This window comes from Seriola lalandi, unplaced genomic scaffold, assembly GCF_002814215.2.
Source record: "Seriola lalandi dorsalis isolate HSWRI2012SDOR001 ecotype SW California unplaced genomic scaffold, Sedor1 jcf7180002054677, whole genome shotgun sequence".
Taxonomy (NCBI): Eukaryota; Metazoa; Chordata; class Actinopteri; order Carangiformes; family Carangidae; genus Seriola; species Seriola lalandi.
The window spans coordinates 623,297-645,451 of record NW_019525230.1 but is presented as its reverse complement, the minus strand read 5'-3'; the positions used below and the strand labels follow the sequence as shown (position 1 = coordinate 645,451).

Sequence of the window (22,155 nt, the reverse complement as noted above, 5' to 3'; positions counted from 1 at the left end):
CGGGATGTATTTCCAAATAAAGCAAAAAAATTTGTGCGGTTTTCTCCCAACGTTGACGTGGCTCAGTATGACGAGTCCTCTCAGCTGATCCCGGAGGTCTCAGATCAGACTGAACAGAATCAACTGAATAAATCCAAGGATATGAAAGATGAGAAAAATCATCTGACTTGTGAGCTGAGTGAAAAACAGAGCGAAAGTGAGGTGAACCTTGAAATCCCTGAACATGAATGCCATGGAGAAACAACCAGTACGTCGAACCAAGAGCCTGATGTTGAAGTGAAGAGAAGTCAAGAGAGTCCTCAAGCCGATATCGCAATTCTCAATGGAGTTGTTGAGAAGGTTGAGGAATCACATGATACTCAAAGTCTCACTGAAACTTTCAATTCAAATCAAGATGTTACGGCACATCAAAAGCCACCTGATCAGTCGGACATCGCTCCAGAAAACTCGGTCGATCCATGTGAATCACAGGATCCAAGTGCCCTGCACAGTTCTGCAGGACAAATGACCAAAGAAGAGGACGGTCATGAGGGCAATAAAAATCTATTTCAAAAGACGGACTCAACCAATGATCAAGAAAATGGAGGTAACCAGAAGAAACCCGTTGTGAGAACAAATTCTCTGAAGGGTTCTGCTAAACCAGCTGAAAAGACAAAGGCCAAACTGGGCTCCTGGTCCAAAGGAAAGAGTCCTTTGTCGAAGCTCTTCACATCAGGCGGGAATGAGAGAACGAACAAGGCTGAACAGAAAGATGCCAAGAAACCAGAAGCCAAACCTAGCGGCGGACTCTTAGGAAGACTGTTTCAGTCATCCTCAGAGAAGCCCGAGGATGTCACGAAGTTGGCTGCACAAGGTGAAAGACAAGAAGAAGAAAAGGACAAAACACGCGATGACAATAAGACAAAGGAGGTAAAGGAAGTTATTACCGAAGAAAGTGAAAAGGAAGACGAGCCCCAAGTCCCACCTGTGGAACAAGAGCATGTGAAGACAAATTCTGCCGACGCCAAAACACCGGACAGTAATGAATATGAGGATATAAGCAAATCTACAGAGTCATCCAACCTGCTCAAAGGTTCAGCTAGTGAGACAGGTGAGGTTCATACGGCTCCAAATCCTACTGATGAGGAAGAACCAGATCTCCAGAGCAGTGAGACTGAAGGCCTGTCTGTCTCTGATCCTGGAATAACTGAGTCCGCTGTCCAGTCCGTGAACCGATCATCTGAGGAGTCAGTCGGTCCGTTAACAGCTGAGAGAAGTGGTGGTGAAGTTTTGAGTGATCCATTTAATGGTGATATCTTCGGAGACAGTGTCAGCTCTGTCCCGACTGACACACTGTCCAGTCAGATGAACACTGATCAATCTGTTCAAAGGCCGAACGATTCGTTTGATGCACCAGACGAAGGAGGAAGAAACGTTGTGTATGGAGCAATTTTTGATCTGAACCATGAACCTCCTCAAGATTCCTCCGGTCTTCTTGCTCCGTCTGAATCTCAGGGGATTTTTGGAAACGCACCCGGTGATGTGTTTTCATCTTCTGTGAGCGACATGCCTTTGTCTGCAGGTGCGTCTTCTGAAAGTTTTACCCTGCTCGACTCCCAGCCAATATCAGCTGAGAATGAAGTAACGCTCAGCATGACCGATCAGCTGATTGCCCCGGACCCAGCACCTCTAAACCAAGATACGAGTCAAACCTCAGATCTTTTTGGTGCAAACAGCCAAACAAGTGAGCAGGGCACTGGCTTTGACATATTCAGCCTGAATGATGATCTGTTCACTCAGCCTCCTGCTGTTAGTGTGTCTGGTCTGGGCGATCTGGGAAATCAGGGAGAAGCTGAAGCTGTCACAACCCAGGCGTCTACCTTCGCCGATGATACCTTTGGAGTCAGTGACATCTCCAACAGTGCAGATGTGTTTGCACTGCTACCAAGCAGCCCTGCCGCTTCTAATTCACTGAATGATTTACTCAGTCCAGGTGCGTCCTCTGCTGCTGCTGCTCCTTCAGCTCAGATAGATCTCTTTGCTGACGACATCTTTGCATCAGGACCAAAGTTGCTGCCACTGTCTGATGCCGGTGATGCTGATTCATTTATGGACAGTCTCTTAGTGTCTGGAAGCAACAACACAGAGCAAGCAGCACAAAATACTGTCACAAATAGCAGCTGGATGGACGATCTGCTCGGGTGATAGCAGGGCTGTGATTTCATGACATAATACACAAAGTTTGAATGTACAAGAATGAAAAGAATCGTATTAACATGGTTAAAAAGAGGAATTTGTAAGTGCATGGGCATGATAAACCACTACCAGATAATTAGTTAATAAAAACAGCCACTATTGTTTCATTTGCAATTGCATTTTATTTGGAAATACTTGACAAACACAATCTGTAACATTAATGTAATTTAAATTTTTTGTGGTAAATGTGTATTTACATTACAATGTTTATTACATGAACATGAAGAAAAGCAAAGGATGTAACTTGTGAACAGCTCTACATTTTAAACTCATTTTCCGTCAATACAAAGGTAATAAACAGTAAGAATCAATGTGTAATTTGATTGTGAAATGTCTAAATATAATCATATTAAAATTGCTTGCTTGAATGCATTGATCTGTAATAAAGTCACACCTTTAAAGTCCCACTCCACTGGAAATATGTGTTTTTGTTTATTGTTACTCTTGTATGTTCGACCTTCGCTGTGCACAGTTTGACACAAAGAAAGATGTTTTCAAATTCATCTGCTAAAAGTGCTGAAAGTTTCTGTGCTCACCTAAAATCTGAGCGTGAGGTGTGTAGTTTGGAAATCAATCCTGGACCAGAAGCATTGTGTAAACATTGACAATGGTCTCTGAGTGACGTAGGAGACATCTTGGGTCGAGCAGTTTCACTTTTGAAATGAGAATATTTGTGTATTCATAGATTCTGGATCTTTTAACGAGGGAGGAGGCGTAGATGTTATTTTATGGGTTTCCAAACAGGTACTTGAATGTTCTTTAATGGAAAACCCACCTCAAACACATTTATTATTCCCAAATTATTAGTTTAGCAATAGAGCATTTTCTATATATCTTTCTGAGGCAATTTGTGGTTTTTACGCTTCAGTTTTTGTACAGATTAAACAAACAAGATAAAATATGTTTATTAGTGACTTTTAAAGTACAGTGTTACATTCTGACAGAGCTACGCTAGCTGTTTCCCCCTGTTTCCAGTCTTTGTGCTAAGCTAAACTAGCTTCATATTTACCATATGAACATGAGAGTGATATTGATCTTCTAATATGACTCTGACTCTGAAGTGTATTTCTCACTATGAATATATACACACATAGAGAGAGAAAGAGTATTTTTGTTTGATGCTTTTTTTATTGTCAACATTTGATTTTATCATGTTTACATACAAAGTATTCCCTGCTAGAATAAATCATACTGTCTAAAAGAAACCAAATAATTAATTTGCTCATTATTGACAACTTGATGAAAAGTCAAAATTCCAAGTTAATGACAAATGGAACAGCTTTAGAAAACAAAAGCACTTTCCACTGTTGACTTCTACGGCTGCTTTTGGTGTGTTTGGATGATGTTAAGTGTTACAGCTTGGTTGCATTTGGATATGGACGACTCTGTGTGTTTGTGGAGGTTGAATTTCTGAAAACACAAAGGACAGATGAGCGATATCAGGGAGTAAACAGTGAAATGTAAGAGACACTTGTCTAATGTGATGATGAACATGTTTGCCTCAGTTACCTGTTGTTCTCAGCCTCATCGGCCGTCTCAGGAAGCTCTTTTCTCCTGGTCTCAGGAAGCAGGAAGCCGAGAGCTCCGCTGACCAGTGTGAGGCTGCTGAACACTGTGATGGGTATGACCCAGTGGTACATGGCCAAGATGTTTAACAGTGGAGCCAGTAATCCACCTGTTCTTCCTGAGATGGCTCCTAAAGCTGTAGCTGTTTGTCTGGAAGAGGGTGAAGGTCAGATGGGTCAAAAAGCACAATTGCTAATTCTGTGTATGTTTAAATACACACTGGAGAAATATACTATATATATATACACTACCTGACAGATGTTGGGGTCAATTCCTGCATAAAGACACTACATACAGAACCAGCCCAGATCAAGAAAAAACGACTGGCAGCAGCTAAAGATGTAACAGCAACGGCATATCCTGAAATAAAAAAGATAAAACCTGAGACACGGACAAACGGGATTAAAACATGAAACTGTAAATTGGTTACTAAATGGTTGACCTTGGGGAACAGCTAAGATGAGTATGCAAGAGAGTCCTCCAGCCAGTAGTGTTGCTATGAATAATACTCTTCTCCCAAAAACCTCCAACAGCCACATGGAAAATAGATTAGCTGGTATTTCAATGGCACCAAACAGGAGCTGCGTCACGAAGATGCTCAAGCCGAAGTTTCCCATGTTCAAGTAAAGGCAGTAGAGGGCAAGGTTCAACGAAAACCTTAAAAACAGGAAGAACATAGACAGTGTCCTGCATTGTATTATATAACATCTATAACAATACACAGCGTTTATTGGAGTTGCTTCACTGTCATAGATTTTGTGATTGGTCATTTCATCGGCAGCATCGATTTACCACCAAACTAACCTTCTGCAGTTGTTTCAACATTAGGTCAGCGTTTAAGTGCAATGAAGATATTATAGGAATGTCTGCCGCCATAAAATGACTATAAATGACAGGTTATAATAATATACTATAATACACATTCTTTGATTAACTCAGGAGAGACTTTTGGAAATCGTAGCTCACCACGCAAAAGCCACAGTGAAGAAGTATCTGGTCAGAAGAGATGATCTGAATATAATTTTTATGCCTCCTGTGTTCAAAGTGTCTTTCACTGCAATCTGTGGCAGAAATATTATTAACATAACACTAAAAACATCCTGTACGATTTCTGATCTCAAATAATTTATATTTCACTAAAAACTGAAAACGTAACCTCAGAGCAACAGTAATAGATCTTTTCATTATTAGTTATTTGTTTTACAGACAACAGAAGACTCGACAGGTCAGAACTATGTTAATAGAATAGACAAATAAATTAATAAACGGACAATTACTAAATACTAAATTTGAATTTAATAAGAAGAATAAATATGAAATGAAAGCAATGAAATAAATATCCAAATAAAAATTCTATTCTATTAGATTTCATCAAGTATCTATTTACAGGCTGGATTTTTTTATTTATCACCGTCTGCTGTTTTTTCTCCTGCAAAGGTATTTTTTATTTATTTAATTCATAGTATATTTATTACAGGATGACACTTCCTTGTCAGTCACCCTCTTCTGTTGAAACACTGGTCTTATAGAGCTATGGGTCTGTAGTTCTTTTTTTTTCCTGAATGTAAAAGCAAATGTCATAAACACATAATGAAATAAATAAAAGAAACTTTTAAAGGGAAATTAAATTTTTTTAAAAACTTAGTGAGATAAATAAAATAAAGCAGCCTGCACACAGACACGAACTTTAAGAGGACAGGATGAATGTTAGATTTCACCAGGGATTTCATTTGTTTTCTGTTATTATCCTGCACATGTGTCATAGACAACCTGGTGGAAAGGTGATAATTAAAATGCTGTATGTGGCAGTTTAAGTTTCAGTACCTTTTCCAGCAGAGAGTCTGGAACACTACGTTTGTTGATGGCTGCCGCTTTGACAATCAGCTGTTTAGCCTCTTCTGTCCTTCCTCTGTTTAACAACCACCTGGCTGACTCTGGAATAAACCTGATAGGAACAAGGAAGGTGACAGTTCGAACAGTCTACAATGTACAAATACAACAACGACAGGCAATACACACCATATGTAGATAACTACCACTCCGAGCGGAGCGGCTGTGATTAGTTGAGCCAGCCTCCAGTCTCTGATCGCGTAGATCACCCCAGCGAGGACGCACTGCCCGAGTGCACCAAACAGCTGAGTCACACACACTCCCCATGATCTTTTGGACATCCCGATCCACTCTGTAGCTGCAGTGAGAAAAATATTTTATAAAATATTTGTCATTTTTGGCTGGATAAGCCACAGTCCAGTCCAGAGTGAGTGAGTGAGTGAGTGAGTGAGTGAGTGAGTGAGTGAGTGAGTGATAAAGTTAAACCATTGATCAGCTGAGTGTTAGACTTTCCTCACTGGCAATTTCTCTTTGCGAACATTTTCTGTTACGTCACGTGGAGCAGATCCACAACAGTTTTAATTTTCTGACCTGTTTAGCAGCTTAGCAGACCTAGCAACTACTCGACTTTATAAAGAAATCTTGGCTGGTTTCCACAGAGGACAGTTGGCATTATTTCCCTGCAGGCGAGAGGCCCACCTCGCTCTGTGTGTGCTCTGTTCAGTGAGAGGCGGAGCAGCAGTTTGTCACCCAGATAGAAGCTGTGAGCTGTTCGATGTGGACGCCTTTGAAAATCCCAAAGCATCTGATTTATAACCTGTTTACTAAGTCTGGTATATACTGCTGCTGCTCATGAAGCTTCACACACAGTGATGACGGTTGTGATAACAGTTTTACCACTCATGTTTTAATATAATTTTTTTTTAAAGTGTCCTTGATTTCAGACATAAAAGAAGATTTCTCATTTTCAGGTTGCAACTATCAATTTTGCTGAAAACTGAACATGAGTGGAAAAATGTTATTGATATTTTCTTGTTTTAAATAAATCAAATTGGACTGTTCAATTGAGAGAAAATTAGTAATTCAGTGAGAAAATAATTGGCAGATTAACTTATTATTAAAACAGTCATTAGATGCAACTTTATTCTAAACCTGTATAAACTCAGTAAACATACACAGTATTATACAGTTGACTCGATATCCTCCAGCCCCGACTCCAGAGAAGAACTGCAGTACTAGATATAAGTAGATATTGGGGCATAGTGCTGTTGACACAGTGAATATGAACATTATAACCAGTGGAATTTGAGTCGCTCGTTTGCGTCCAAACCTGCAAGAGAAGGAGAGGACACGAAATGAACAGGCAGTAAAAACCAAGAGCAGCTTCCATTATGCTAAGCACACTCAATTTAAAATAGCTGCTGGTTGTGTGAATGCTCATGCAGACGGGCAGGACACTTGCTTTATGTGCACAATATCAACTCAATTCAGCACAACAGCCAGTGTAACAATGCTGCATTTGTGTTTATGCAGTGTAGTATTCATTATGTTGCAGGGACTTGTGTCTGGGAATCAGAGAGCAAACGGCCACAAGGTTCACAGTTATTTTAGAATTAATGCTAAAATACAAGAGAGAATAGTTTGTCAGAATGGGACATATGCATCTCTAACACTATTAATGAACATGTTTTGTTTGTTTGTTTAATCCGTACAAGAGCCAAAGTATAAGAAGAGAAGTGGTTTTACAGAGGGGTTGTATTAAGGACCCAGGAGCGGCAGTTTTGTATTCTTAATGAGTCACATTTCAGTCACTGTTTCATGCTTGTCTCATTGTCTGACAACAGAGACAGAAACATGATAATGAGAACAGCTTTAGTGTGAATTTGACTGTATTAAAATACTGTATATGTGAGCACATCTAGTTTTGTTTTTCTAAATTTCAACTTTGAAAAATATATCAAACTACAAATATTACTATTTATATAGTGGAGATGTGTGTGGTTATATTTTTCATCATCAGACTAAAAATTCAGTAACTGCATGAAATAAACTTGCGATTCAGCAAAAGGTCCAAAGGTTAAAGAACCAATAAGAATCCCGGCCAAGAACACAGTTTGTGCCACTTCCACCAGGTTAGCCTTGTCACAGACGAGATCGAACTGTCAAAATAAAAAGTAGAAATTGTTTAATGGAGTATTTTCATGAAGGTGAACAACAACGTGTCCACGCTCATCACATCACTTACATCAGTGACTATGGTGGCCTCATACAGTGCGTTGTAGTACAGCCACCCACTCTGGCACCCTGAGGTCTCATTGAGTCCGTACTCCCTGATGGAGCCGATGTCCCGGTCCACAGGGACAAACATCCGACACCTGCTGAAGGTCCCGTCCTCCTCCCGGGGAAGAGTCAGGTTCAGCTGCTCGTCTGTGGTCAGGTTCGGATCAGCTCTGAGGATCCAGTCCGTGTTGCAGTGTCGCTCTGGATCGGACTCGATAAAAATAAAGCTCGCAAACATAAAAGACAAGAATAGATTCGGAAAGCAAAGTGCGATCAGAGTGAGCTGCTGAAATAATCCAAACTCTCCGATGTTCCTAAGGATCTCTCCGAAATCAGCCATGTTGATGTCAGTTGTCTTACTTTGTGTTAGTTTGAAAAGACTGGAACCACAGGTTTGAACTCTACACATTAATGTTTAACCTTACTGTAAAATATTCAAGCGCACAGGTGCGTGACTTTATTTAACTGCTGTACATCTGAAGTGCAGTAAAACTTTATTATTCTCTGAAGAATCAGCTGCTGTTTTTTTACTCTGACCTGAGTTGAACTCCAGGGCGTCTTGACTCTGTGCCAGTATATCTATATAAGAAAGCTCATTCATGTGGTTATCACTATGTGTACGTCCATACACATGCACAGATCCATATTTCAGTATATGTTTAGGCTGCAGGATATCCACTTCACCAGCAGACATTAACCTGTGAGCACTTTTTTTTTGTGTTTTAGTGTTTAGTGTAGTTTATGAGGTTCACTTTTACAATCCAATTAAAATCAATACAACCGCTGTGTAACAAATCCTACTTTTATGATCCTTATAATCTTCATTTGTTGGTAACACAGAGAGAGGTGTTCATCTCACATGTTTATTGTGAGTCACATAGACGTTTGGCAGTTTGAGGCTGTTCATGTTTTTATCACGGCCACAGCCAGAGTTGCAGCGTGAGTCATCGGCATTAAGTCATTGACTTTAGGTAAAACATTTTTCAACGACAACTATAAACACACGTAAACCTCCCATAAAGGCACTAGACAGTTCACCGCCACTGCCCCAAAAACCCCCTGACGACGTGCGTCCCCAAAGAGATGTTGCCCCTCCTCTTGGTTACAGGAGATGTTCTCTTGGTTCTGTATTAACATGTTACTTCTGTTTGATGTTACATATTTACATGTTGCCAATTACTCAAATTATGAGAAGAACTTGCTTCAGATACGTCGCCTAATTCACCAGTGAAATGCAGCTCCAAGCAGGGACTGTTTCGCTTCTTACATTAGAGAAATGTAAAAAACAGTATGTTTTGAACAGTTTTTTACTGTGAACTTTGACACTCAAACGTCAGTGGAAAAAAAGATCTCCAAAAATAGTAAACAGTAGATAATTTATTTAACATGACTATATTAGTTCAAGGTAAAAAGTAAGCATGAGACGACATTACCTCAAATATTTAGGCTGAAACAACAAAAGATGTTAGATTGCACTTTGGTGTATGACGCAAACAGGTGAAAGAGCCTCATCTGGGACTTTGATGTGTATAAATGATGTGTAAGCACAAAAATCATATATGTTCCTTACGAAAACTGGTATTTGTGAAAACAGAATGGTGACAATACACAACCGCTGCAAAGACAAACTGACCGACCGACCGAACAGTGGAGGCAACGAAATCAGTTGTTAAATCATTAGTTAATCTGATCTATCTATCACTGTTTCACAGCGTTGTGAGGGAGCCTTGTTGGCGTGGAGTCGCTAGTGTCCCAGTAAGCCATGACAATATGACAGAGAGCCAGCGTGCACAGTACCAGGACTCTTAAAATGAAGCAGCTAAAAGCTATTCAGCAATTATTACTTTTATTATTCAATATGTCTTAAGGCTATTAAATACTTTTGAGTTTTGGATTGTTGGTTGAGACTGTTCATCTCTTTGGTATTTAAGAAGTTTGTCCAGACGGTGGCACCAGAGGCAAAGACATGGAGTCACTAAAATTAAATGGGTTTTTTACCTTGTGGGCTTGAATGTGCTCAGTATCTTCCAGAGCGATCAGCTCATTAGATTTGGAGATACCTTGTGTGTAAAGCTCACGTGGCTGGAGTGTGGCACAACAAGAAAACTACTGAAGTAGTTAAGTCTTAAATTAAATGCATGAAAGTTTTAAGTAAATTTCATGTCAGCCTTCTAATTATAATTCAATATTTCTTGCATGACTACATATCTCATGTGGAACTGGGAACACCTCAGGGTCCCCGAGGAGGAACTGCAAAGCGTCTCTGGGGAGAGGGATGTCTGGACTACCTTGCTTAACCTACTGCTACCACAGGCTGCACTCAGGTAAACAACAGGAAATGGATGGATGGATGGATGGATGGATGGTCTGAAATTATTATCTGAATTTATCATCTGAGGTCAATGAATATCAACAGCAAATTACATACAAAGGTAGTGGCAGTAGCTGCTTGACTATGGACCAAAGTGGAAGGACAGAGCAACAACACACAGTAAAGTAAGTAACAGAAATATTCCAATACTACAGTTTGGTTGATTTGTTTTGTGCAGGTATACTTGATGCACTTGTCTTCATGGCCGCCTTATTTCTGTGGAAGAAAGGAAAACAGAGAAGTGTCATTTTGTGTGTAATGTGTAATCTTTATTACAACACCTTTTCTGCATTATACTTTGAAGACTTTTGTCAACAAAACTACAGAAACAGAATTAGTGCTGTTTGGCAGTCCTTCTTGATCCCAAGAAAAATAGGTTGTTTGATTCATTAAAATTTGCCCCCTGCATCTCATCTCGCTTACCTGTTGCCCTCCGCCTCATCGGTTGAATCAGGAAGCTCTTTTCTCCTGGTCTCAGGAAGCAGGAAGCCGAGCGCTCCACTGACCAGTGTCAGACTGCTGAAGACTATGGTGGGTATGGACCAGTGGTATACGGCCAACATGTTGAGCAACGGAGACAACAAGCCACCAGCTCTGCTTGCAATGGAGCCCAAACCAGAAGCTGTTTGTCTGAAACAGGAGCGCACAGATCTCAGACGTGCTTGTTACCTTGAAGTATTTCTTGGTTGTGATTGAATTATAACACAGATGAGCGTTAGGAACACACATAAACCAACATTATGGCTGATGTAATTTAAACAAGACTACATATGCTACACTATTAACTATATTCATTACAGTGAGATGGAAAGCTTACCTGAAAGATGTTGGAAACAGCTCCTGAACGTACACGTTGCAGATGGATCCTGCCCAATTTGTGAAAAAACGTCCAGCAGTTGCTAACGTAGTAACAGCAACAGCATTACCTTGAACAGAATAATAGAGCGTTAGGAAAAATTAAAAACCAGACTGTAGAACTAAAGTATGAGCTAAATGCTAACGGCAGCAAGCTAACATGCACACACATATAATCAGGCTTATCATGTTCATCCTCCGAGTTTAGAGTGTTAGCATGCTAACATTGGCTAATTAGCACTAAACACAAAGTGCAGATGATGGGAATGTGATTAGTTTTGCAGATATTTGGTCATAAACTAAAATATCTATTTATGACAGGTCACAGGGTCGCATAAGTTACCAATAATAAGTTAAGTGGATTCTGATTCTGATGCTAAAGGTGTCAGTACACTTTAAGTGCGTGTGGGATTATCAAACAGTAGTTACCAACAATTTATTTAACTTTCCAAAAAGAAAGTTACATAAAGAAAATATGCAGGGTTTGAACTTTGCACTAAAACTCTTTGTTCAGTTCAGACAAAGTCAATAGTCAATGTCTGGGAACCCTGGGTCAAGGAATCACCAAAGTTATTAGGATGCATCCTCTGGGGATCTTGAATGTCTGTACTAATTTTTTATGGCAATCCATCAATTAGCTGCAGAGATATTTCCCCTTGGACCAAAGAGGTTTTCAGACCGAATGACCAACTGACATTACCATTCCTAAACCTCCGTCATTCGTGTTTCTAAAACCGTACAAACATCATCTGCAAGAGCACGTCTGAAATGCTTTTACTTTGAGGAACAGCCAGGATTAAGATGCACAAGAATCCTCCGATCAGAAGTGTTGACATAAGTGACACTTTTCTCCCCAGTGCTTCCAGCAGCCAGATGCAAAGTATATGAGCTGGTAGTTCAGTCAGACCGAACATGGCCTGTGTCAGGAAGATGTCCAAGCCAAAGTTTCCCACATTGAATGAAAGGCAGTAGTAGGTAACGTTCAGTGAGAACCTGAGGAAAACAACAATCGGTCTCACAGAGAGAAAGAACTGGATGTTAAATACAAATTGTAGAGTTATTTATATTGTAAAATGTAACTTACCATCCCAATATTAAGGTAAAGAAATACTTCCTAAGCACAGGTGATTGGATAAGAATTATTATGCCTCCTTTTTTCTCATTTTCTCTCACAACAATCTGTAATGCACAGGAGGTGGACACAACATCATGCTAACATTTGCTCATGTTAGCAAATCATGTAATCCAACAGCCTTGCAAAAGGTATTAAGTGTTTGTTCACACTGTCAAGAGAGGTGATGAACACTGTTGTATTATTAACGACGTACATGTATGTGTCATCCATAAATAACTTGCTGTAATCCAGTACAGTCCAATAAACTGAAGTACAGTTACAAGCCAATACAATTTTTGCCTTAAAAGTTATAGGTAGTAGCATGTCTAGCGTAGTGGTGTTCATTATGTTTTATTTTTCTGAAAGAGTTTTTTCACCATAAATATAAACTGCATGTTCGCTGTTATCAGTCATACTTGATATAATGGCAACAACAAAGAAAAGTTTGATGTGAAGGGTCAGTACCTTTTCCAGCAGAGAGTCTGGGACAGCGCGTTTGTTGATGGCCGCCACTTTGGTAATCAGCTGTTTAGCCTCTTCTATCCTTCCTCTGTCCAACAACCACCTGGCTGACTCTGGAATAAACCTGATGGGAACAAGGACAGTGACACCTATAAATAAATGTATGTGTAATTTACTATTGAAACACTAGTAATAAAAAGAGTTAATACACACCATATGTAAATAGCAATCACGGCGAGGGGAGCTGCTGTGATAAGTTGAGCCTGTCTCCAGTCCCTGATGAAGTAGATCATAGCAGCGAGGAGACACTGTCCAACTGCACCGAACAGCTGAGTCACACATGCTCCCCATGATCGTCTGGCCACCCCGATCCACTCAGTGGCTAAAAACAGGAAATCAACAACTTTAAGTACCGTTTGGAGTAATATGGAGCCCCAAACTAATGTAGTAAAAAGTTATCAGAAAAAAAAAAAAAAATAACTGAACACATTGTAAAAATGAATTGTTGTGTTGTTTTATTATTTTTCTAATAAGTTAAGGAGACAAAGACAAGAAACCTGCACTTGAAGGGGAACATTATGTTATGAGGATAGAAGTGGGGCGTCTGTGAACCTAGCTAGCTAAATTTATTACCGTTCAGTTGTTAGCTAAAATGCTCTAGCTACTGTTACATGAGTTTATACAGTGAAGCTACAGCAGTGCAGTATTTAAATAGTTAAAATTATCATTATTATTTACTGGCTGGTGTAGTTTTATGATGAAAGTTATCTTTAAGTGTGTAGCTAAATGAAAAGGTGGATGCTCAGTGTGTTTAGCTACTCATGTTCTCAGCTAAGCTAGCTTGAAACTGAATAACTCCCCTCATGAGGAGAATCTACTACATGGGGAAAACAGGGAATAGATCAACAACAAAAAAGTAAAACATTACTAGAAAAGTAACGTTTTAATTAATTTTTATCAACTGACTACACCTAGATAACACTGAGGCAGTCATACAGCAGTCCAACAATAAATCCTATCATCACGAAGGTTATAATGTTCAGTGTTTGTCAAAACTGTTTTAGAGAGGCGTTAATTCAACATTATGGTCATGGATGAAGTTTGTGGTGCTATTGAATTGTATTGAGTTATACTGGGAGGTGTTTCTAATATTTTGTAATCATCACTTTAAAACAGTTTCAACAAAACTGCTGCATTAATTTTATGTAGGTGTACCTAATAAACTGGTAACTGTGTGTATTTTACTACTTTGGGTCTGCATAAAGAATACCTCTGTTGAAAGTATGAATGTATAAAAGACGAGAATTAAATAATTGGCTCATCAACAACTGAACAAATGTAAGATGATGAGTATGCTGTACCCAATATAACGCCGTTAAGTCGATAACCTCCGTAGCCGATTCCCACCATGAACTGAGACGCCAAATATAAGTAGAAGTTGGGACATAATCCAGTTGTTATGGTAAATATGAGCATGACAACGACTGGAATCTGAGCTGCTCGTTTACGACCAAACCTGAAAAAGATAAAATGTGATATAAGTTTCTCTGTTTTGTGAGTGACTTTCACTTAACATGCATATATATATATTTCATACACACTTACGATTCAGCAAAGGGTCCAAATAAGAGACAGCCAACAAGAATGCCAGCCATCAACACTGCTTGTGCCACTTCCAACAAATTAGCCTGGTCACACACTAGATCAAACTGTCGAAAAATTAAACAGAATTGTCAACAAGGGAGAATATTATTAAGATAATATAATATTTGCATTACAAATTAACATGAGGAAGACCTATCACTTACATCAGTGACTATGGTGGCCTCATACAGTGTGTTGTAGTACAGCCACCCACTCTGGCACCCTGAGGTCTCATTGAGTCCGTACTCCCTGATGGAGCCGATGTCCCGGTCCACAGGGACAAACATCCGACACCTGCTGAAGGTCCCGTCCTCCTCCCGGGGAAGAGTCAGGTTCAGCTGCTCGTCTGTGGTCAGGTTAGGATCAGCTCTGAGGATCCAGTCCGTGTTACAGTGTCGCTCTGGATCTGACTGGATAAAAAATAGGCTGGCAAAGTGAAAAGGAAGAATAACATTTGGGAAGCAAAGAGCGAAAAGGGTGATCTTCTGAAATAATCCAAAGTCTCCGATGTTCCGGAGGATCTCCCCAAAATCAGCCATGTTCAGGGAGCCGACTTTCAGTTTAGAGATGCTGCTGGGTGATGACCTTTAAACAATGCCCATTAATGTTTAAACCCCGGACTGTATCGTTCCGGAAGGATGAGACAGCATTTTAAGTGTAATTGCTTTTTTGCAGAAAGAACTAGTCTTATGATTATTTAACCAGGAAAGTCACTGTTGAACCTTTCTCTGTGTAACACCTTCACAGCCTCTTCGTGCTTTGGCTTGATGCCCAGACAGATAAATTTACCTCAGTATTTACTGATCAACAGCTTTCACCAACTTCTCTTTTCTCATATTACACAACAACAACAATAACAGTGTGCTGTTTAACTGACAGTGTAGTACAACATGTCTTATCTTCCACAGAAAGAACTGTTGATCTTTTACCAACTTTTACAATATGCTGACTTTTTGCCTGTACTCTTACATGAAAGGTGAGCCTGTTACACAATATGGAGCCATGGCAACTGTAGTGACGCAGTTCGCAGGGATTTACTAGTTGCTGTAAAGGATATTAATTCAATCTTGTCAGATTCAAGTCTGCAGAAGACTTCACAAACTGCTGCCTTGACCCTGACACTGCGTAACTTGTCTGGCCACAAGCTGAAATGCTTGGTTGATCTTACAGTGAGGTCATTTATACCACATGTGCAGCTGGAGTTTTGACCTCTTTCACCCTTTTTTCTATGCACCATGGCAGTGAAAACAACAAACTAATTTAACTTCCTCATTTCCTCCATGTCAGGTTCACCAGATGATTACCACCACGATATGGTCCGATGTCTGTTAAATACGAAACCCAACAGCACTGTTAGCCCACATGTAAATTTGTAACTTCCACAGTAAGTGGAAAGTCAAGGCCAGACAGACTGACACTTAGCCAATCATAAAGCAATACCTGCTTGTTTTCAGACTGATAAGAAGTTGTTTAGGTGCAACTGGAGGTCACAAATCATACTTTTAGAAATGTCTTTTGCATGCGAGTTTGTCAAATGCAGATGTTTATGTTTGAATTTTGAATAATTTATTTAGTCTACATGTGGTTTGGTGTCATATTTTTGTTTCTAGACGTAGATAATTGATGAAACTGAACTGATGAGATGGTGGAACGTCCTCTTGTACTCTCCTCACAGCTGAAAACATCTACATTTCCAGACTAGTTTGTGAATTTCAGCTGGTGCATTCGTCCTCCACTATCATTTATTTTGCTCTGACACTGTTGCTATGCATGTTCAACTTGTCTGGGTCCCTCATTACCTCCTGCAAAGCCAACAACTGTCATTTTTTAATAAGACTCACTTGTGCTGAGTCTGGCTTCGTAGGGTGTAAATCCTCACTGCTGTTTGCCTAATATACCATGTCTCATGTATTCCTTCTCGGGACCAGTACACGGTGCTGGATGAATCATTTTGTTTGGCCCTAATGCATTGAAGAGTTTACTGCTGAGCTGAGCTGACTGCATTATCAGTTCAAGAGATTACACTTTCTCACTAACAAGCTAGAACTACATTCATTCTCTATTAGTGTTTTATTTTTCCAACAGAGCAGCACTGACAGCAGGAAAGACAGACCATAAGTCTGATGCAAACACGCTGAGTCACTGGGCATTATCAAAGGCAGAACACAGTCCAAATAAAAACATTCTGCTAAAAAATATACAGCTAATGTTACACACAACAAAGACATGTATAAATACTGTACGGCCACAAGCAGGACTGATTGTGGTCCAAGCAAACTGGGAGCATTTGGATGCTTGTTTTTTATTCAGTAGCTAATGAAATGTGGTTTTCATTACATTTACGGTACATTACACTTTCTAAGGCCCATTTAGTTTTGACACACAGGCATTTTACAGCATTGGTACTTAGTTTAAATGTATTTGCTTCGTGCAATTTCATGCAAATTAGAGATTGGAGATTTGGCATTGTAAAGCGGTGATTCAGATTTGTAGCACTGACTTGCGTAACTGACGATTTTTTAATATATCAATAGCAAAAGCTGGCTGCGGTAATGTGACTGTCGCAGCAGTTTGGATTACCTTTCACCAGTCGTTCAGGGGGCCGAGTCTATTTCAGGAAGCTAACCCCAGATCCACGGACCACGGATCTACTACAGATTATTCACTCAGTTTCAGAAGAATCTGACAAACTGTCACGGACGAGTTGATGAATTATAAAAGTGGAGACACAAGCTTAAACGTAAACATCTTTGTTGTCGCGCCACATTGAGGCCGTTTGGTCCAAGGTTTTGTACATTCCCTCTTCATGACACCGTAAACCTGCATAACCAGTTTTCATGTTGATTGGACATTCACGGCGGAAATTTAAAGCTGCTGAATTTTGTTTGAGTCACATTGAATTACGAAAGCAATACTTTGAGAAAAGTTAGAAAAGGTTACTATGAGTCACTGTGCCAAATGTGAACGTTTGTCATTGTCTATGGAAAACAAGCAAACTTCAATTATATTATTGAATTATATTATATTATATTGTATGAAACACGTTAGGTCTTCATACAGACCTAACGTGGATGTTTCATAATAATCAGACAAAGCATTGGTGAGACATTTACTACACTTAGACATTTTGATGAATATTGATTGGCTTGTAAAATCAGCGTATTGAAAATTCTTGTGTATATAATCTTGGTCAAGTTCTGTAATGATTGGTCCGGTGCTTGCTGACAAGGTTTTAAGGAAAATGGATACAGTATATTTTTAGAGCAGACGAACAGTGGAGCAAAGACACAGATGAATGGAGATATTGACATGAAGAAAGAATTTGGACCCTCAGCCACACCACCTGGGTACAGCACCTCATGGTTTGGGGACCGTGTTTCTAAAGCTTATGGCTTCGCTGCTTGGACCACTAAAAAAAAAATAATCAGAACTAAAACAAAAGGTTTCAGTTCGCCAACTACAGTTTGGTGCATTTCCTGCCCTTGTTGTCGGCCTTGTTGGAGTCACTCCTCTTGGTGTTAATTTTCCTATAATGAAAAGGAATATTTAGATTACATAATTGACTTGGAATTGGCAACTGACCGTTGCTGATTACCATAAAACCTACAATAAGCATAAAGAATAGTGGTTGGACTCCTGAACTCATGGCTATTGTTTATTTCCAGACAGGCTCAATGGCTAACATACCTCCTTTACCATTACAAGGTTAATCTAAAACAAATAATGATGAACTTAAATTAATATTTTTAACAATGTATTTCTTTCCATTTCCACAAATGTAAACTGAAGTTTGATGCTTTTCATTGTTTTAGATTTGTAAGACTAAACAAAGACAGTGTTGTTATTTTTTCTCCTATTTATCGTGTCTATATTCGTTAACAGGTGACGGGGTGCTGCATACAATCGCCTTTACAGGGTTAAATAAAGTTATATTGAAGGAAGGTTAATCAAATTTCCATTATATGTAACAGACAATAGAGCTTTCGTGTCTCAGTTAATGTGTGTGACTTCTAGTGATGTGCAAAGCAGTTGTGTCCCGTAGCACTAGAATCAATTCATTAAAAAGATTTGTTCAAAATGGGGATGGATGTCCCTGATGGTTGGCCTGTAACTGACCCCAAATAAAAGCAAATGTTGCCACAATTCTTCAGTAAATCACCACAGTAATTTTAGTCTTTTTCCATCCAGATTGCTTACCTGCTGCCCTTGGCCTCATCGATTGAATCAGGAAGCTCTTTTCTGCTGGTCTCTGGAAGGAGGAGGACAAGAGCTCCACTGACCACCGCAAGGCTGCTGAAGACTATGATGGGTATGGACTGGTGGTATATGGCCAACATGTTGACCAACGGAGACAGCAACCCTGCTACTCTGAACGCTATGGACCCTAAGCCAACGGCCGTTTGCCTGAAGGAGTGGAACAAGGAGTTCATTTTCAAATATATAAAGTGTATATGTTGAATATCTATAATTATATATTTTGTATACTTTGATCATGCGTACCTGAGAGAAGTGGGAAACAGCTCCTGGATATAGACCATACATACTGAACCAGCCCAGTTCAAAAAGAACTTTCCTGTGGTTACAAGCGCCGTGATAACAACGGCGTTGTCTGAAATGTAGAATATGTTAAACCACTGACAGTCAAATGAATGTATCCTCATCTACTGAATGTGAAGGACAGGTACTTCACCTTGAGGGAGAACCAGAGTCAAGAGGCAAAACAATCCTCCTGCCAGGAGAGTTGATATGAGGGATTTTTTTCTCCCCACCAGCTCCAGAGCCCACATGCAGAGGAGATGAGCTGGAATCTCAGAGATCCCAAACAGGAACTGAACCAGGAAGATGCTCAGACCAAACTTACCCACATTCAGGACGAGGCAGAAGTAGCCTAGATTTAATGAAAACCTTAATACCACAGAACACAACAATTAAATAAATTAAAGTAAATAAAATTTAAAAATGCATTAAAAAAATCTGCTTCACATACCAGGCAAAAGATATAATGACTAAATGTTTCATCAGGACTGTTGAGGTAAAAATTGTTTTGATTCCTCCTTTCTGGACTTCTCGTTCCTTAGTTACCTGAAAGGTAAATGTATTATTATTAAAACACGTCAACATTACTAAAAAACTATAGCTGCTAGAGACGGTTTTCACAGTCCCCAGAGGATTGATATTACTGACTTTAGTTATCCCCTTACTTTCCCTATTGCACCACCATGAGTTTGTGTTTTTAACTGATATATCTTGACTATTGGACGGATTGTTGTGATTGACTTGAAATAGGTATTCATGATCCCCCTCAGGATTAAGTGAAATAATTTCAATCTATGACTTTTCATCTACATTAATCAGCAAACAAATACTGTTGTTTATGAGCTAATACCATGGATCTATAGAACTGGATGCCAAACTCAAAGATGGCTGCCACTTGCTATAATGAAAATTGCTAGCATGGATCATAGTGCAAGAGCAAGTGGAGCAAGTGCTGTCACTGTACCCAGCTCTCTTAATACATCCATGTCTAACATCTGCAAAACTGATGACATCCCCATTAGCCTCGGCTGTACTTTGTGTTTATGCTAATTAGCAAATGTTAGCATGCTAAACTAAGATGAAGAACATGGTAAACATTGAACCTACTAAAAAATCAGGATGTTTTGAAAGGGATCCTCAAATGGGCTATTTGTAAGTTTTCTCTGTCGGCAAACGTGGTTTCTTGCTGGGAGCGGGTGCTGGCGATTGTCGCTTGTCAAGAGATTCGGCCATCGTTGTCTTTATAATACAAGAGGTTATAATACGCCCTCTGAGCAGCGCTACGTCTTTATGCTGCTTAGAGGCTACAGTGTGTCACTATTGGAAAGGGACAAGATCGGCCGGGGCTAGCTGGTTAGCGTGCTAACTTCAGTAGAAGAAAAGACGTGATAGAGACAAGAGTTAACATTGATGATGCTTTCCACTGCTAGAGACGATTGTTGGCGCGTAAAGGAATGAGGTTTGATGATGAACCCACAATGTTTCCTCTAGGCTGGTACACTCAGAGCTGGTAATGCTAACATCGGCTATGTGGCAATAGCAAAACTTACAAATGGCTCCATTTGAGTCTCATTTGATTAAATGTAATCCAAATTCTGGAAATCTAACTTGCCATGTTGGGCAGATTCTCTGGGAGTTTCTTTTTATTGATTGCTGCAACTCTTCGTATCAACTTCATAGCTTCTTCGTTTCTTCCGTTTCCCAGCAACCATCTTGCAGATTCTGGAATCCACCTTAAAAGATTACAAATTAAAAATGTCAAACTAACAAACTATTATTAGTTTCTCAAGAGTCTAAATCACCAACTGAGCCATTAATCAGGCACATTACAACTTTCCTGAGCACACTGTAAGCAAACTGGTTTTGCATGATCTCATTATGTGAGGTAACACAAGATAGACGTGGGTAAACAGGATTGGGAACATTAGGTATGACCAGGGAGTTTGTCAATAACTGACCAAAGCACTGTGTAAAAAGTATATACAACACTTACCATATGTACAGGATTACAAAGGCCTGTCCTCCTGATATCACATACTGTGCTGTTCTCCAGTCACGAACAGCATAGACCAGACCAGCCATGGCACACTGTCCAAGACCTCCAAACATCTGGCTCACACAGGAGGCAAAGGACCTTTTCTTGACCCCGATCCATTCGGTGGCTACACACAGAATTTAAACACCAAAATCACTGCAGTGCTAGGACGAGAAAAGTTTTTACAGGAGAGGACAATTCCGTTTGCGATACAAATCAGCAAAAAATAAAAAGATATATATAGTATATTACGAAGAAGTCATACCTAATACAGTAGAGTTCATTCTGTATCCTCCAAGTGCAGCTCCAACTATGAACTGTAACACTATGTAAACATAGAAATTTGGAGACACACCAGCAACTGAGGCAAACACCATCAGGAGGACAGCTGGTATCTGGGTGGTTCTCCTGCGGCCGTACCTGAGGTTGAGCGAGTGAGTGACCATTGAAGGTTTATGTTTCCCAACATTTTGCAAACAACCTAATATATCGTTTTCTAATCACTTACGTATCAGCTGTTGGTCCAAAGATGAATGAACCAGCAAGTAAACCAGTCATGATGACCGTCTGTGCGACTGCAGCCATGTAAGAATTGTCACAGACGAGATCAAACTGAAAAAAAAAAACCCAATAGGGCAGTCGGCACAGATGATACCAAAGAAATCAATCACAAATCATACATCATGTTTAACTTACATCAGTGACTATGGTGGCCTCATACAGAGTGTTGTAGTACACCCACCCACTCTGGCACCCTGAGGTCTCATTGAGTCCGTACTCCCTGATGGAGCCGATGTCCCGGTCCACAGGGACAAACATCCGACACCTGCTGAAGGTCCCGTCCTCCTCCCGGGGCAGAGTCAGGTTCAGCTGCTCGTCTGTGGTCAGGTTAGGATCAGCTCTGAGGATCCAGTCCGTGTTGCAGTGTCGCTCTGGATCTGACTGGATAAAAAGAAAACTACAAAGGAAAACTGGCAGTAAGAAATGTGGGAAGGCTAACGCGAGAACAACGACTTTCTGGAATAAACCAAACTCTCCGATGGTCCCCAGGATCTCTCCAAAATCCGTCATTTTCACACGGCAGACGATGTTTCAAACTAACTGGTAAACCTTAGTCTTATTGAAGCAGGGGTCATAGTCAAAATAAATGTTTAACCACCTCACTTTAGCCAGTAACTAAATGGGTGAACACATTCAATGTAAACTGTGACATCTTAAACAAACATT

The 22,155-nt window shown here is 39.9% G+C and overlaps 3 protein-coding genes across 4 annotated transcripts; all 3 read right to left on the bottom strand.

Moving 5' to 3' along the window:
* Nucleotides 1–3,343: 3,343 nt before the first annotated feature.
* Nucleotides 3,344–9,064, bottom strand: LOC111666568 (solute carrier family 22 member 13-like). Of its 2 annotated transcripts, XM_023421933.2 has the most exons (10): nt 7,877–9,064; nt 7,687–7,790; nt 6,807–6,961; nt 5,821–5,989; nt 5,626–5,746; nt 4,768–4,862; nt 4,244–4,458; nt 4,053–4,161; nt 3,745–3,951; nt 3,344–3,645 (listed from the first exon to the last, which is right to left on the bottom strand). In XM_023421933.2, exons 1-10 carry the CDS (start codon nt 8,318–8,320, stop codon nt 3,588–3,590), a joined length of 1,677 nt encoding a protein of 558 aa, XP_023277701.1. In that variant the 5' UTR covers nt 8,321–9,064; the 3' UTR covers nt 3,344–3,587. The 2 variants fall into 2 exon arrangements, with proteins under 2 accessions (XP_023277701.1, XP_087034268.1); XM_087178142.1 differs by lacking the exon at nt 3,344–3,645 and having other exon boundaries at nt 3,741–3,951.
* A 204-nt stretch (nt 9,065–9,268) lies between these two features.
* LOC111666570 (solute carrier family 22 member 13-like) lies at nt 9,269–16,258 on the bottom strand. The gene is made up of 10 exons (XM_023421935.2): nt 14,522–16,258; nt 14,319–14,422; nt 14,075–14,229; nt 12,927–13,095; nt 12,717–12,837; nt 12,222–12,316; nt 11,916–12,130; nt 11,100–11,208; nt 10,706–10,912; nt 9,269–10,498 (listed from the first exon to the last, which is right to left on the bottom strand). Exons 1-10 carry the CDS (start codon nt 14,894–14,896, stop codon nt 10,432–10,434), a joined length of 1,617 nt encoding a protein of 538 aa, XP_023277703.1. The 5' UTR covers nt 14,897–16,258; the 3' UTR covers nt 9,269–10,431.
* Nucleotides 16,259–16,408: 150 nt separating this feature from the next.
* Nucleotides 16,409–22,152, bottom strand: LOC111666569 (solute carrier family 22 member 13-like). The gene is made up of 10 exons (XM_023421934.2): nt 21,625–22,152; nt 21,437–21,540; nt 21,194–21,348; nt 20,887–21,055; nt 20,506–20,626; nt 19,345–19,439; nt 19,048–19,262; nt 18,858–18,966; nt 18,555–18,761; nt 16,409–17,884 (listed from the first exon to the last, which is right to left on the bottom strand). Exons 1-10 carry the CDS (start codon nt 21,997–21,999, stop codon nt 17,815–17,817), a joined length of 1,620 nt encoding a protein of 539 aa, XP_023277702.1. The 5' UTR covers nt 22,000–22,152; the 3' UTR covers nt 16,409–17,814.
* Between the last annotated feature and the right edge of the window lie 3 nt (nt 22,153–22,155).

Coding starts and splice junctions, on each gene's coding strand:
- LOC111666568 (XM_023421933.2), bottom strand. CDS start 8,320: ATGTGTAGAGTTCAAACCTGTGGTTCCAGTCTTTTCAAACTAACACAA. Junction 5,990..6,806: donor AGTCAACTGTATAATACTGT/GTATGTTTACTG, acceptor TTCTCACTGCAG/CTACAGAGTGGATCGGGATG. Junction 3,646..3,744: donor GATGAGGCTGAGAACAACAG/GTAACTGAGGCA, acceptor TTGTGTTTTCAG/AAATTCAACCTCCACAAACA.
- LOC111666570 (XM_023421935.2), bottom strand. CDS start 14,896: ATGGCTGATTTTGGGGAGATCCTCCGGAACATCGGAGACTTTGGATTA. Junction 13,096..14,074: donor ACTTAACGGCGTTATATTGG/GTACAGCATACT, acceptor TCCTGTTTTTAG/CCACTGAGTGGATCGGGGTG. Junction 12,317..12,716: donor CAGACTCTCTGCTGGAAAAG/GTACTGACCCTT, acceptor TGTGCATTACAG/ATTGTTGTGAGAGAAAATGA.
- LOC111666569 (XM_023421934.2), bottom strand. CDS start 21,999: ATGACGGATTTTGGAGAGATCCTGGGGACCATCGGAGAGTTTGGTTTA. Junction 21,349..21,436: donor TTTGGACCAACAGCTGATAC/GTAAGTGATTAG, acceptor GCTCAACCTCAG/GTACGGCCGCAGGAGAACCA. Junction 17,885..18,554: donor GATGAGGCCAAGGGCAGCAG/GTAAGCAATCTG, acceptor TTTTCATTATAG/GAAAATTAACACCAAGAGGA.